At 29.8% G+C, this 17489-nt stretch overlaps 1 protein-coding gene across 1 annotated transcript; it reads left to right on the top strand.

The window, feature by feature from the left end:
- Positions 1 to 4623: 4623 nt before the first annotated feature.
- On the top strand, positions 4624 to 17133 carry LOC107625523 (Leucine-rich repeat protein kinase family protein). The gene is made up of 16 exons (XM_016328170.3): positions 4624 to 4946; positions 5382 to 5922; positions 6940 to 7394; positions 8556 to 8673; positions 8984 to 9052; positions 9145 to 9213; positions 9298 to 9366; positions 9585 to 9656; positions 10046 to 10114; positions 10178 to 10422; positions 10922 to 11127; positions 11364 to 11490; positions 11580 to 11648; positions 12684 to 12873; positions 13185 to 13317; positions 16752 to 17133. The coding sequence occupies exons 1-16, from the start codon at positions 4871 to 4873 to the stop codon at positions 16971 to 16973; spliced, it is 2730 nt and encodes a 909-aa protein (XP_016183656.1). The 5' UTR covers positions 4624 to 4870; the 3' UTR covers positions 16974 to 17133.
- Positions 17134 to 17489: the final 356 nt, after the last annotated feature.

Genomic DNA, 17489 nt, shown 5'->3' with positions numbered 1-17489 from the left:
TGTGACTTGGATCTATAGGGATAAAACAATCCCATATCAACCGTTCCATGAAGATATTGAAAGATTTGTTTGATTCCACTCCAATGTCTTCTGGTTGGAGAGAAACTATATCTTGCTAGTAAATTCACATCAAATGATATATCGGGTCGCGTATTATTAGCAAGATACATTAGCGCTCCAATGGCACTAAGATATGGTACTTTAGGACCAAGGATATCTTCATTTTATTCTTTAGGACGAAATTGATCCTTTTTCACATCCAAAGATCTTACGATCATTGGAGTACTTAATGGATGTGACTTATCCATATAAAATCTCTTCAAGATCTTCTCTGTGTATGTCGCTTGATGAATAAAGATCCCATTTTTCGTATGCTCGATCTACAGGCCGAGACAAAATTTAGTCTTTCTAAGATCTTTCATCTCAAACTCTTCTTTTAGAGTTTTATAATTGTTGGAATCTCTTCAGGAGTTCCAATGATATTTAAATCATCAACGTACACAGCAATTATAATGAATCCAGATGCAGTTTTCTTTATGAAAACACATGGACAGATATCATCATTCTTGAATCTGTTTTTGGCCAGATACTCAGTAAGACGATTATACCACATTCGTTCAGATTGCTTTAGACCATATAAAGATCTTTGCAATTTAACTGAGTATAACCCTTGTGAATATTCATTAGATGGTTTAGATATCTTTAGTCCTTCAGGGACTTTCATATAGATATCCCGATCTAATGAGCCGTATAAATATGCTGTTACCACATCCATTAAATGCATATGCAGTTTATGATATGCAGATAAACTGACCAAATAATGCAATGTTATCGCATCTACTACAGGGGAATACGTTTCTTCATAATCTATACTGGGCCTTTGTGAAAAAGCTTGTGCCACAAGTTGGGCTTTATAGTGCACAACTTCATTTTTCTCATTTCGTTTTCTCACAAATACCCATCGGTATCCAACAGGTTTTACATCTACTAGTGTACGGACTACAGGTCCAAAGACTTCACATTTTTCAAGTGAGAATAATTCAGCCTTCATGGCTTCTTTTCATTTTGGCCAATCATTTCTTTGTCGACATTCTTCGACTGATCTTGGCTCAAGATCCTTACTTTCATGCATGATATTTAATGTCACATTATATGCAAATATTTTATTGACAATTGTCTTATTTCGGTCCCATTTCTCTCCTGTAAAGACATAATTTATCGAGATCTTATCATTTTCACAATTTTCAGGTACCTGAATGTCTTCTGGCGTTAAAACTATATTAGAATTTTGGACAACTGCAGGTGTCTTTACTGTATCTTTTTCAACAGGAATAGTATTTACCTCTTTTTTTTTTGAGGATTTTTATCTTTGGAACCGACAGGCCTACCACGCTTCTGGCATGTATTTGCTTTAGTGGCTATTTGTCCTACTGGGACATCAATTTGAATTGGGGCATTTTCCGTCCTACCACGTTTCTGGAGTGAATTTGCTTCAGTGGCTACTTATCCTACTGGGACATCAATTCGAATTGGGGCATTTTTCGCTGGTATATAAGATTTGGTTATCCTCTTTGTATCAAAAAATGCATCAGGCAATTCATTTGCTATTCTTTGCAAATTTATAATATTTTGAACTTCTAGTTCACATTGCCCTGATCGAGGATCTAAATGCATCAACGATGATGCGTTCCAATTAAGTTCATTTTCAGGAAGCTTATTCTCTCCCCCTAATGTTGGAAATTTTGATTCATCAAAATGACAATCCGCAAACCGGGTTTTAAATACATCTCCCGTTTGTATCTCAAGATACCTTACTATAGAGGGAGAATCATATCCAACATATATCCCCAATTTTCTTTGGGGTCCCATTTTGGTGCGACTAGGTAGTGCAATGGGAACATATATCGCACACCCAAATATTCTTAAATGAGAGACATTTGGCTGCTGGCCAAAAACTAATTGCATAGGAGAGAACTGATGGTAACTCGTTGGCCTCAAACGAATAAGTGCTGCGGCATGTAAAATAGCATGCCCCCAAACCGAGGTTGGGAGATTTGTTCTCATAAGCAAGGGTCTAGCAATTAATTGGAGGTGCTTAATAAGTGATTCTGCTAACCCATTTTGTGTGTGAACATAAGCTACTGGATGTGATTTAATTGCACTAATCTTGGTATAATACTATCCAGATGAAAGTGAGGGTAACTTTTCTAATATAACCTTTTTATTTAAATCATGAGTTGTGATACATAAATACTCATGATTTCCCTCATTCATTGTTTCAATATGATATCCATTTCAGCGAATATCTTTGAAACTCAACAAGTTCCTCAGAGACTTGGTAGATAATAGTGCATTATTTATTACAAATTTTGTTCCTACAGGAAATAAAATTATAGCTCTTCCGGAGCCTTCTATCACATTGTCTGAGCCAATAATAGTATTAACATACTCTTCTTTTGGCACAAGATGGGTAAAATATATATATCACTTTTAAGAATAGTATGCGAACTTACACTATCCGCAAGGCAAATATCTTCAGAATATATCCTTGCCATTTTTCTTCAAAAATAAATTATAATAATAATAAAATGAGTAGAAGTACATGCACAGTTATTCACATGAATACTTAACAAACACATACATATATCAAACTATTCCATCATTGATCAAATAGCCAATATTTCCTTCAGAATCCTTAAGGTGTGTTTGTTTGAGGAGAAAATGGGAGGAAAAAAATAGGAAGGCAAGAAATTGGAAGGAAAATAACTATTTTCCTTTGTTTGGTTGAATGGAAAAGTCAAAGGAAAATAATGAATAGTGTAAAAAATGGGTGGGACCCATTGAAAAATTTTTCCCTCCAACAACGGATGGAAAATGGAAGAAAAATGTATTTTGTATCAATATTCCAATATTATCCTCTATTTTTTAATATATTTTAAAATATCTAAGAATAAAATTGTTTTTTCATAACATTATATACTATTTCCTTTCTTCTCATTTTCCTTTCATCCAAACATATCTAAGGAAAATAAAATTCCACTCAATTTCTTTCCTTTCTCTTCTTTCCTTTCTATTTCTTTCTTTTTTATTTCTTTCCTTCCAACCAAACAAAACCTTAAAGAAATTAGATACATCATAATGAGTGGTGGAATTTTCATCATTTGAAACAAAATTTGTTTCTTTTCCTTTGTAATCATTTTTCAAGGACGCTTGATAAAGATCAACTAGGTGCATTGGGGTACGACAGGTACGTGACCAATGGCCATTTCCACCACAACGGAAGCATTTATCCTCAATTGATATACTTTGCCCATTGTTTCTTTCTTTATCCCACTTCTGGTGAGATCCTTTCTTGTGAACATAATTTCTTTTCCTTCCATAATTTTTCTTGTTATCAAAATCTTGCCATTTACCTCTTCTGGGTTATAATTTGCCGCATTTGCTTCAGAAAATGGGCGGCGCCAGCTGGGCGCGTTTCATGATTTCTTAAGAGCACCTCATTGTTGCGTTCAGCAACAAGAAAGCAAGAGCTAAAAAAAAATTTTAAATTCTTTTTCTCGATACTACTGCTGCAGGAGCACATTCGAGGCATGGAAGGTCGAAAAAATTTTCCCTAATATATCGAGTTTGAGGAAGTATCACATGATTGTACCTTTCTTCAAGGTCTTTCCACAGATCTGCAGAATCTTTTAGTGTGGGATATTCATTTTTCAATCATACTTCAAGATGATGACGAAGGAAAATCATGGATTTGGCTTTATCCTTCTAGGATGTATTATTTTCAGCATTAATGATATCTTCAAGATCCATTGAATCAAAGATGGATTTTAGCATCTAGTATCCATGATAAATAATTATTTCTAAATATATTAAGAGCATTAAATTCAAGATGAAAGAGTTTCGACATAATAAAAATTTATTATCTGAAGTCTTCCTAAAACTTCGTTAGAGCTTCGTGCTGATAACGTGTTGTAAAACAACTAAATAAATAAGGAAGATGTAATTATAAAATAATATAATATAATTAGATAGCTTTAATAATAATATTCACAATGATTACTATCTCAATATAATAAGGATGATTAATATATTTACTAATATTATATGAAGAGAGAGAGGATAATATAAAAGAGAGAGAAAATTGTAGTTGTTATTGATGTATGCCATAAGAGGCTTAAGCCTCTATTTATACACATATGGAACATTATTTTTCCACACTTCATTTATTGAAGAACAAAAATTTCCTTCCTTGAGAAACTGAGCCGCCATATATTAATGGACATCCAACTCAACTTCTTATCACAATAGTTATCAGGTAATAATAGACTTTAAAATACTCTTTTATTTTTTGAACATGTTTATCCAAAAACAAAAATTTTAAAATTGATTAATATTCAAAATAACTTCTCAAGATTTAATACATCAATTTAGTTACTCAAAATTAAATCAGAAATTAGCATAGCATAGTGTTAAACATTGAGAAAAAAATAAAAGTATACAATAACCGGCAATCCACTAACCAGTTGCCAAATTTCAATGACTCAGCAAATCTTTAATCATAACATCCCTGCATACATCACTCAAATTTTCTCCTTTAATTATTATGCTTCAACATAGTTTTACAATCATCATTAATAATTTCTTCTACCTACCAAACTTGCACCTCATTTTCTAAATTGCCACTTTTTGTGAAACTTTTCCCTTCCTTCAAGCCTTTACCTATGTCTTCAATACACTTTCATCATTCTTCTTTATACAACTACAAATGATCATAATTATGAAATGTGACACTATTTTTTTTAAAGCATTTCCTTTAATTTATGCTCTTCTATTCTATGGTTGAGAAAATTGAGAGTTGGAGTCAGTATTCATGGAACTGAGGGATGCATGGGCTTGCTTCTTTCTTTTTCATAGCTTCTGGTTTGTCACTTTCTGTGAACAAGATGGTATGTGTATGTCTATACTTATATCCATAGAATAATGACATTTCTTTTATTTTTATTTTTGTAAGATTGATTAAACAACTGCACATTTATCTAGCTATTTCTTTAGCCATTTTTTCTTAGTTAAAATACTTAAGATTTTGAGATCATTCAGTTCACAAAATAGAGGTCTTGAATCTGATTTAATATGGTTTCTCTTAAAAAAAATTGCTGCATTATTTAAACTGGAACATGCATGAGTTGTTACAATTTTTAATTTGTAAGTCATGCTGGTGCTTAAAAAAAACACAATTTTCATTCCATTTTGTGATTAATTAAAATCAGAAATTATATAATTTAGATTGAGTTTAAAATTTTTCATTATTTGAATTCCAAAGAGTCTAACATTATGTGATGCTACCATCATAAAAGTTTTCTAATAGAATTTCCTGGGGACAGGTTTCTTGAGTCTTTCTTGTGGTGGAAGAAAAAGTTTCATTGATTCAAATAACATTTCATGGGTTCCAGACACAAATTACATAACCACAGGCAAGACTACAACCATTACTTACACTGATGGTTCAGTCTCAACGAATGTCTCGGCGCGATTCTTCTCGAATTCAAGACGGCGAAAATGTTACAGAATACCAATGAACAATGCAACTAATTTGGTTCTTGTTAGAGCAAATTTCGTGTACAAGAATTATGATGGACTTGCAGTGCCTCCTACATTCTCTGTTTCTCTTGGGACTTCAATTGCTGCCACTGTTAATCTTTCTGAGCATGATCCATGGACTGAAGAGTTCTTATGGATGGTTAATAAGGACACTCTGCCACTCTGTTTGATTGCGGTTTCAGATGGTGGTTCGCCGGTAATTTCTTCGCTTGAAATCCGGCCGCTTCCACGAGCCGCCTACATGAATGCTATGGCTGACTTTCCAAATAAGTTGCTAAGGAAGAGCTACCGGATCGATTGCGGCTACACCGGCGATTCTATCCGGTAAGGATCATAACATTCTTCTTCTTTGATATCTGTTAAGATCCATGCTCATAAGTATTTGGTACTACAACATAAAAGATAAGGTTCAAGTTCTATAACATTAAAACAAGTTATACCTTATGTCAAAAATATAATGGATCAAATTGAAAAAGACCAACGTGATTTTGTAGTTATAAAATTCAAGAAAAAATTGAGCATACTTAAAAGTCAGGAGTCAAATTGAATCTTATCTTAGTAACAACTTATATCAAACTAAATCAATATCTTAAATTAATAATTTAATTTTTATGTACTAATGGTAAGAAAATTTTAGACGGACAATCAATACCGTCTAAATATTATCTTTGATATTTTATTGATTTAATTAGAATATATTAATGGTGTAAAACTAGGATGTGATTAGTCAAATAGGGATGTACATGGCCGACTTAGTTCAAAGATTCGGCCGGAATCTGAATATTTTAGGGACTAATTTAGTGTGATTTTACTGAGTCTAGAATCGGGTAAAAATCTCAAAAATAGATCGATCATTATTTAGGGTGGGTTTAGATTAAGACGAACCCAGTCCAGGTGCACCTTAAGAAAACTAAAAAAGGTATATATGTTTTAAACTAATTCTAATATTATGTTATATTAATTATGAGTTTATTATTTTATTTTTAATCACACTTGTTGAATTAGAAAATAGATAAAAAAAAGCATCAAATTAAAATTTATGGATAAATTCAAGTTCAAATATGGATATCAACTTTTAAATTATTGTTAAAGTTTTACGGGCCCAATTTTCATCCGATTATGATCTAAAAAATAGACTCGATGTATATTTAACATCGAGTCTAAATTAAGACAAACCCGATTTTATCAGACCCATATATACCCATAACATAAGTCATACAAATGGGAGAATTGAGAGAGAGAATATATTCTAATTAACTACTATATTTTTTTCTAACAAAATAATTAACAGTTTTGTTGGTTAATGAAGATATGAAGAGTTTTTAGCATTTTAAAATACAGGTATCCTTTGGATCCATTTGACAGAATATGGGATTCTGATACAAGATTCACACCCTTTCATGCTACAACTGGATTCAGCATTCAACTTGGATTCAATGCAAGTAATGTTATGGAACAACCACCAGTAACTGTTCTTCAAACCGGCCGAGTTTTGGCGCGAAGGAACACGCTGACGTATAACCTGCCTCTGGACGAAGAATTGGGAGACTACTACATCATCCTTTACTTTGCTGGAATTCTTCCTGTGTTTCCATCATTTGATGTATTGATAAATGGAGATCTTGTAAAACCAAACTATACAATCATGAGATCAGAGATCAGTGCTTTGTATTTTACGCGAAAGCGGATCACAAGATTGAGTATTACACTCAAGAACAACAGCTTTTACCCTCTCATCAATGCATTTGAAGTTTACAAGATCGTTCATATTCCATCTGAAGCCTCCTCAACCACAGGTTTAGCACCCAATTCATTTTCATATATCTTTTTTCAGTATATATACAAATAGCTCCCTAAAAAATTTTATATTTTAAGTCTTTGTTTCCAAAAATTTTTTATTACGTTTAGATTCTTAAACTTTATAAAAAATTAAAAATAACACATAGCTCTTTCTATTATACTTTTAAATATCTATTTATCAAAGTAAAAAATAATGAATCTAACTAAAATAAGAATCTATATGTCTTACTTTTATAAAGTTTAAGGTCTTTAACATAATAAATTTTTTTTTAGAACAAACACGTCTTATGCCAAAATTTTTGGACCTATTTGAATATATATATATTTCCCATTAAGTATAGTTTGATGTTAACGTTCATTTTCCGGGAAAATTGCAATTTAGCCTCGGGAACTTTGGCTACTGTGTAATTTACCCTCTAAACTCTTAAAACGTTCAATTTGATTTTTGTTGTTATTAAGGTCCAGTTTGGATAAAGAACTTAATTAAGCTGTTTTTAAAAAAATAGCTTAAACAATAAATTGTTATATTAAAAATAACTTATAAATAAATTATTTTGTATTTTGATTTTTAATTCTAAAAGTATTTATTTTATAGAAATGTGATAAAAAATAGTAATATTATGAGAGGCCATTTTTTTTAACTTCTCTATAAGCTCCTAATAGTAGTTTTGAAAATTACACCAAACATTAATACTACTATTTTTCATAAGTCAAAAGCTCAAAAAAATTACTTTTAAAACTTTTCAAATGGACCCTAAATAGGAGAAAAAAGGAGCTCCCGCCCTCAGGGGGGTTAGAGTAAATTTTCGTCCCAAATTATTCTTTTACATATATATTCAATTATATATTTTGACAAAAATAATTATTTTTTATATTTATCACATAAATGGTTATTTAAAAAAATGAATGTCACCATTGATTATGTAAAATGTTTTACCATGTAACAAATTAAACTCATTAAATTTATTAATAAAACACCTCGTGAGAGAAAAATTTTGGAAGAGCGTTTAGTAATTTTTTTTCACCATTTTGTAATGTTGGGATTACGAAGTTAAATTGCACGTTTTGAAAAATTTAGAGGGTAAACTGTGCATAAACCAAAGTTAAGGGGTAAATTGCAAATTACCTTTCATTTCTGGGATAAATTTGTATTCCAGTTTCAGCAATGCAGGTTATTCAGCAGTCCACTGGATTGGATCTTGGATGGCAAGATGATCCATGCTCTCCCTCTCCTTGGGAAAACGTTGATTGCCAAGGAAACCTCGTTACATCATTGTCTGTAAATTCAAACCATGCTTTTTTTTCTTCTTTTTATTTATAAAGGATCAAGATTCGGTAAAATTTGCGATTTATAGTTTGAGTTCTAATAAAATTTCTAATAATTTTGATTTTAGTGTATAAGTAGCATAGTTAATTTCTATATGGTCTTTCCACATATAGATTAATTTGGATTGAATATATCTGTGTGAAGTTTCACTGTGTGAAAATTATGATCAAAATTGTAATTCATTAATATTTCAGTGACCAAAGAGTATTTACTTTTATTTATTTCATTGGTGATCTAATTGTGACTTTATTTTATCAGGGATCTTTCAAACATAAATTTGAGATCAATTGGTCCTACATTTGGTGACTTGTTAGACCTTAAAACATTGTAATCTTCTTTCAACTAAAACTGTAGACTATATTTATGTTTTTCTCACACTCAATTTCTCATAATCATAACTGGTTTTCACTGTTCATCAGGGATTTGCACAACTCATCTCTTTCTGGTGAAATACAAAATTTGGGTAGCTTGCAACGTCTTCAGATACTGTAATGCCTTAAAATCAGGAACTTGATATTCGATTATATTAAAAAAAAAAAATTGGTAAACTAATTACAGCTAAAAATTTTCAGTAACTTGAGTTTCAATCAACTAATATCCTTTGGTGCAGAGCTGGAGAACTTGATTAACCTTAGAGTACTGTAAGTTACATTCCCGATTCCCTAAAAGTTAGAAATTATTTTAATTGAAACGAAAATTGATTGAACTTGATTAACCATTGATATGTGAATTTAGTTGCATTGATTTATGAGTTTGCACTTTAGAATGCATTAAAATGAAAATTGTTTGTGAAACAGAATTATAATGTTGCCACAATTCTTGGCCTTTGTTTACATTATTTCTTTTCATTATGTTAAAGAGACTTGCAGAACAATAGTCTAAAAGGAACAGTGCCTGAAAGCTTGGGAGAGTTGGAGGATCTCCACTTATTGTAAGTGAGCAATTATCAAAAACTAAAATATGAATCCTTTGTTTCAATTCTCTTCATTTATGTTAGAGAATCTACCAATCTCCAACAAAATATAAGGACTACAAAATTTTCCTTAATATTTAAAATAACTAATTCATCTTTTATTATTCAAAAAAATAGTAGTGAATTATTTCTTTATTAATATCTCGGTTCTTTTTAAGGACAACTTATTATTAAGTGAATGGTAAGAAAATAAAATTTGTTTGGCGAGAAGCACAATTGTCACTTTTAAATCTTGAAGGACTATTTTGTTCCCCCAAAATTTTAATTAGGAATAAGATTTAGGTTTATTATTCATTGTTTAATTTTTCCCCCTTTTGGCCTTTTCTTTCTTTTCTCTGTTTCTGCAGGAATTTAGAAAATAATAGACTAGAAGGTCCATTACCACAGACATTGAACAAGCCTACTTTAGAGATCAGGTACATAATTTATTAATCTTAATGCAGTTTTCTCCTTAAAACACAAAATGTTTGTTTCTGCAGAGCATCAGGGAACTTGTGCCTAACATTTTCCACAACCACATGTGATGATGCTTCATCCAATTCTACAAATGAGACACCTCAAGTCACTACAGTTCCTGAAAATCAGCACAATGTGCATAAACATCACCTAGCAATCATTCTAGGAGCAGTAGTTGGAGGAGTTACACTAGCCTTTCTATTACTAAGCATTTCACTTTTCTTATATAAGACTAAAATGCAACATGAAGTAGCCTCACACACATCAAGTATGCATTCTTTTACTTCATGCAAATATATTTACAGTCTAGTTTTAATGCATTGGTAGCAGTGATGAATTTAAAAAATTTCGATAGTAAAAACAAAATGTATATAACATCACAATAAAATAATTTAATGTAATGGGACAAATTTAATAGCATAGTGAAGGCAAATAAATAATATTGTTGTATATTCGAGTACTAAAGAATTTTTTAAAATCCAGTGGGGTACTTGCCCTCTATACTATTCCACATAAATCTGTCCCTGATTGGTAGTATACAATATTTTACACAGTCATATCTTTATACACATTTCGATATAAATATTAGAACAATGATATATTCAAAATCATTATTAAGAAATCACCAATAAATATATAAATATACTTTTTGATTAATATATTTTGTTATATTTGTATTTTGGATTGTATTTATATTAGATATTCGTATTTGTAGGGGTGCAGCATAATGTGAAATATTTAAATTGATAAAGTTTTATGTATTTTAGGGTCTGATAGGGATATGAGGAACTGGGGTGCAGCAAGAGTGTTTTCCTACAAAGAGATTAAATTAGCAACAAGAAATTTCAAAGAAATTATAGGAAGGGGAAGTTTTGGACCTGTTTACCTTGGAAAGCTTCCAGATGGAAAATTAGTAGCCGTCAAAGTTCGCTCTGACAAATCCCAACTGGGGGCTGATTCTTTTGTCAATGAGGTTAAATTACTGAATTTAATTAACAATTTTGGATCTTATAAAATATTATATTAGTATTTGTTAGACTATATATTATAAATACTGTTATTTAAATATTTTGTTTTAATTCAATTTAAACTTTATATAAAGCGATAAATAATTTTCTATTATATGGTTCACTTCTCTAACCATTTTTCTTTTCTAGTGCCTAACTGCCTATAATTCTTGACATTTAATATATATTGTGTTGAGCTCAGGTTAATATTTTGTCAAGCATACGGCATCAGAATCTTGTGTCCTTGGAAGGATTTTGCAATGAATCAAAGCATCAAATATTAGTTTATGAGTACTTACCTGGTGGATCCCTTGTTGATCACCTATATGGTACTAAATTCTTCAATACAGCTTCATAATTCCAACAATTCAATCATCATGATAAATTTTCTTTTCTATCTTTTTTTTTTTCCCATTAGGTACAAAGAGTAAAAAAACTTCTCTAAGCTGGGTTCGGAGGTTGAAAATTGCTGTTGATGCAGCAAAAGGTACAACGTTGGATCGGAATAAGTTTTGAAAACAGTAACAATTAGAAATTGAGTAATTTCTTAAGAAATATTTAGTTTGGATACTTTACTCCTTAATAAATTTTATTCAGTAAATCTGTCTCTAAATTTTTATTTCGTTAGACAAATCAGTCCTTAAAGAGATAATATTGAATTTGGTCTCTTAACTTACGCGAGTCTCAATTTAGTCATTGAAGTTTCAATCACTTTTTTTAGTCTCTAAACTTTGCGAACGCAATTTATGTTAGTCCCTGAAACAACGTTAATAGGCAGTTGGATGCTATATTGGACTCTTTAAAACGATGTTATTTTTGGTTTAGCACTCAAATAACCCAAAAACAGCATGGTAAGTGGTGTTTATTAAAGTTTTTCTCCTAAAGTAAGTGATATGGCTCATTTTTTGACTATTTGAGCGCCAAAATTAAAACGGCGTCATTTTACACGTTTTAGGATATCCTCTGATTGTCCATGTCAGCACTCTATTAATGTTTCTATGCCAGAAATTATTTCAAGGACTAATGTGAATTAAGTTTGTAAAGTTTGAGAATTAAATAGAAGCAATTGAAAATTTCATAGAGTAAATTGAGACTAACGTACAAGTTTAGAGGCCAAATTGAGTATTAATTTTTTCTGTATAGAAAAATTTATTTGAGAATTTTAAAAATTTTTCAAGAATTGTTGTGCTTTTTATTAAATAATGATAAAATTATTTTGTCTAATTTTTTATTAAAATTTGACTAAAGATTGATATGACTAATAAAATAAAAAATTAAAGACTGATTTACTATATATATAACTTGTTGAAAATTAAATTGTCTTACTAAAAATTCTTTAGGGATTGATTTAAAATATTACTCTTAGAAATTTTAGCCCACCAAGTAAAGTATATGAATCAAATGTTAAATGACATCAAAATTTTCAACAACAAATTATATATAAGTTAAAACTTATTTGTATTTCAATCTGTTGTAGCTACAAAATGAGCATATTCAAGCTAATTTTTGAATTAATGTTAAGGATTGGATTATTTGCACAACGGAAGCGAACCGCGAATCATTCACCGTGACATAAAGTGCAGCAACATCCTCTTGGACATGGACATGAATGCCAAGGTCTGTGACTTAGGCCTTTCTAAGCAAGTCATCCATGCTGATGCAACTCATGTCACCACTCTTGTTAAAGGAACTGCTGGTTATCTTGATCCAGAGTATGTTTTTACTAAAATTAATAACTTCATATTGCTTTCTTTCTTTTATTATTATTATTATTATTATTATTATTATTATTATTATTATTATTATTATTTACTTTTAATATTTCTCAGATTTTCAATTTTACCTCAACATTCATAAATTATCTCAATTTTTTGCCTATGATTTACAAATATTGTCATAGCTATCCCTATAGCCAACAGAGGTTGAAAGAATTTAAACTTTTGGAATAAAATTGAAGAGTTTGGTAAATGTTGAGAATACTTTATTTCATTGTTTGTTTATGTAAATTAATTTCATGAGGCAGGTACTATTCCACTCAGCAGTTGACTGAGAAAAGTGATGTATACAGTTTTGGAGTGGTTCTTTTAGAACTTATTTGTGGAAGAGAGCCATTGAGTCACTCAGGGACCCCTGACTCATTCAATTTGGTCTTATGGGTAACCTATTTTCCTTACTTCCTTTTATTGTTTCTATAGCAGCTTATTTATTGTTAAACTTTTCAAATAGGTAAAGTATTTTTCTTTTTAATATTTGTGATTTTGAAAATTTTGTCCTTTAACATTTTAGATGGAGTTGACGTTATGAGATAATTTTAACATAAATCGAAAACATTAGTAACAAAATTGAATGAAATTAAAATGCTAGGTATTTTCGAAAAAATTATAAGCGATAAGGACAAAAAATATATTGTAACCATTTTTAAATTAATGGAGCTCATTGACATACTATCTTTTTAGTTTTTACTAAGAAGGTTATGGTTCGTTAAAAGTTTTTAAATTTCTGAAAATCTTACATTGTAAAATCATTCTTATGTAAAGATTTTGGTGTAAAAATTTTGAAGAATGTAAAACAATTCTTTTAACCACAAGTCCTCTAAAGGTAATTTCAACCGAGCTAGATAGAATTAGTTAAATGTAAAATAGGGACATTCGCGGTAGGATTTATATCGGTTTTAAGCTAAAAACTCATCTAATGCAAACTCTAATTTTATTTGTGGTGTGGTTTTGGATTGGATGAGTTTTTAAAAAAATCCGATCCAATTTCAAGTGGTTTGAATTAGATTGGGTTTATGGTTTTTTAAATTAAAAAATTAAATATGTATAACAAGTATTAACATCAAATTTTAAATAACTAACAATGACATAACAAGTCTCAACAATATCTTAAAAAATCAATAATAACATAACAATAGAAATAAAATTATAGCTAGGTTAGTTAAAATAAATAAATAAATCTCATTTTAAACATAAAATATTTATTAAATAATAATAATACATGGATAATATAAAAAATATAACAAATTAAATATATTATAAGTAAATTTATAAATATAATAATAAGAAAATAATATTATAACACATTGTACAGTTTGGATTGGATTGCATTGGTTTTGAGAGGTAGATCAGAAATTCGATCCGATCCGATTCATGCAGTTTGTAAAAAATATAATCTAATCAAATCCAAATTAATGGATTTTAATCGGTTTTCGATTTGAATTGAATTAAATGAGCAATTTAATTTACATCGGTTTAGATTTGAACACCTCTAATGTAAAACAAATAACAATTTAATCTTGTAGCATGAGAACAATTCTAAGCAATATAACTATGAAACTATTCATGTTGTATTCTTTCCTATGATGCACGAACATTAACACGAACATGGAACACAACATAACACGATACGGAACACGCCGACACACAAATTTTAAAATCTTATAAGATGCGGGGACACGCATACATATAAAATATAAAATATTTTTTAGATAAATTATAATGATATTTTGATATTTTATTGATATTAAAATATAAATTAATTTTTTAATTATTTTTAATATCTTATTTTAATTATATCAAACATTTAAAATATTATTTTATTTTGATAAATAATAATATATACTATGAAGGATTGCCATGTGTTCATAACACGCAGCGGAAGAAAAGAAATCAATCCTTAAAGATCTATTTTTGTGTTTAAACTTTATTCCAATAATATACAATATATAGATCAGATCTAAATACCTGAGTACGCTAGTAAAAATCTTTTTCTCCTTCGATGGTATGAAGGCGCTATACGTATCCACACCGAGACCAATCTTTGCTGTCAACTCCTTGACTAATGGATCTGATCTAAATTGAGAAACCTCTTGCAACTCTTTGCACGCCATAAAATTCTTCTCCAAGAATCAGGCTCACATACGTTTATGTGTGTAGAAGTAAAAGAATAAAACCCTTGTGTTTTATTCTCATCTGTCACTTTCCTCTACTCTTGACATACATATATATAGTATGAAATTTGTTACTGATTTTAAATTTGAATCTCAATTCAAATTTTAAATCATATCTTAAAATTCTAAATCTAAATCTTTCAAATTTATGAATCATATCATAACTCAATTTGAAACAGAATCAGTTAGGATCTCATCCAAATTTAGAATTCAATTTTAGAAATAGAATAACTAATTATTCTCAAATCTCATTTAATATTCTCAATTATCATACTATTATTATATTCTTGGTGGTAGCAAAAAATATAATAATATTCCATCTGAATTAATATAATTATTTATTTGATCAAATCAAAATAATAATTAAATAATTCTATAGCAAAGATTAGAACACTCGTTAGTGTGTGACCCATAGGTTCAATACTAAGCGGGTAGTAAATTAGTCATACTAAATTTACTAATCAAGGTTGGCGTCTAGCAACACTCCTCAGCGAGCCGATAGTATGAAGTAATATATTTTTACTAAGAACCTTAGAAGAACAAAGTATAATTCCTTCCATCTTTTTAGCTTTTAGTTAACCCTTAGAGTATGGTTTAATTGTCAAACTCTAACTAGTTACCATTATTATAATGAACTGTGAATGACCTAAAAAACTCATTTCTTCATTCATTCAATCCCCTTGGCCAAGGTTTTATTCATCTCAGTCATTATAATCATAGAGCTCAAACTCTTTACCAAGAGTTGACGGATTTCTTATTGACTAATCATTAATTCTACAAGTATTTAAATCATACCCAATATCCATTCAACTAGCACCCTAGGGTATTAGGTGTCCGGAATCAAAGTATAATAAATACATTGTTAATTACTATGACAGTCGCAGGTCAAAGGAAACTCTATTACTATGTTCATCTTGAGAATATTCTATTGACAAATGTACGGTAATTATAACCATTAGAAATTCTCAAAGTGAGTCAGTTCAATGGCCATATCTCTATATGCATCATCTATATATATAATTTAATAAATGAGATCTATTAATTTTCATCCAATGAAGACCATTATATATATATTGATCTTTCCGGATTATTAATGTCCTTTTTAATAATCCTATGACTAAGAACAATTTAGATTAAATTATAAAATATTTATCTCTCAATATTATGATCACTATTACAATGATAAATCTCTAAATTTAATCAAGGACCTTATTATATTAACATTTTAATATAATAACAATAACAAATTATTTGACACATAATTGATTGGATTGTGGTCATACTTCTTACTCCCAACATATTATATCTAAATTTATTTTAAAAATATATGTTAAGAATAAGACCGGGCACGTTGACATATGATGGTATTTACGTGTGTCCAAGTGTGTTCGGAAAAGAATTTTTTATTTTTTATTAAGACACGGTTAGACACAACAGACACGCGTATCGGACGAGTGTCGATGAGTGTCGTGTGCGAAACGTATCTGATACGCGGACACGACAATTCAACGAAGTGTCTGTACTTCATAGGTTCTTTCCTATTCTTACAAATTGAAGTTAAAAGTTTTGTCTATGTAACGATAATGTAAAATACTAAGATAATTTCACATTTTTTGTTCCCTTTGTCATAACTACCAATTGCAGGCCAAGCCTTACTTACAGGCAGGTGCATATGAGATTGTGGATGAAGACATAAGAGGAACTTTTGATCCTTTAAGCATGAAAAAAGCATCTTTGATTGCTGTAAAATCAGTGGAGAGGGATGCTTCACAGAGACCATGCATTGGACAAGTATTAGCAGAATTAAAGGAGGCCTATACTATTCAACTCAGATTCCTTGAAGAATCTTGTCAAAACAACAATTGATTTACACCTAATGCAGATAAAGAAATAATAGAAGAGAACTAATATATAATTTAATTATATGATTTGTACTTTTTTGTTGTTGTAAATGTCACGTTAAATGTTATGATCAGCAAAGAAATTTATTTAGTCCAACAGCTAATACTTGATAAAGTTTGAATTATTATTATTTTTTTTTTGATTTTTTACGTCTTTTAATTAATCTATTGCAGATAGTTTGTTTGGATTATTTATTTCTGAGAAATAATTCATTGGGTCTAAAAGTGACAATAATGTAACCAATTTGAATGAGGATCATACTTCAAATACAATTGAGATCCATAGTCTAGAGTATGCACCTAAAAGAGAGCAAGGTAAAAAAAATTGTGAAAAAAATATCTTTCCAGAACAATTAGGTATTTATTTATCCAATTTAAGTTCCTTAGCCAATTACGGAGTTAGTAAATTTTAAGGGTTAAAAAAAAAATCTTAGATGAAAGAGTTGTTTTATAATTTGTACAAAATTTTTTCTCTCTAATT

The sequence above is a fragment of the Arachis ipaensis genome, chromosome B2 (genome assembly GCF_059453495.1).
Source record: "Arachis ipaensis isolate K30076 ecotype BB chromosome B2, ASM5945349v1, whole genome shotgun sequence".
NCBI lineage: Eukaryota > Viridiplantae > Streptophyta > Magnoliopsida > Fabales > Fabaceae > Arachis > Arachis ipaensis.
This window is presented reverse-complemented; position numbering and strand designations above follow the sequence as displayed.

Coding starts and splice junctions, on each gene's coding strand:
- LOC107625523 (XM_016328170.3), top strand. CDS start 4,871: ATGGAACTGAGGGATGCATGGGCTTGCTTCTTTCTTTTTCATAGCTTC. Junction 5,923..6,939: donor TACACCGGCGATTCTATCCG/GTAAGGATCATA, acceptor TTTAAAATACAG/GTATCCTTTGGATCCATTTG. Junction 10,115..10,177: donor AAGCCTACTTTAGAGATCAG/GTACATAATTTA, acceptor TTGTTTCTGCAG/AGCATCAGGGAACTTGTGCC.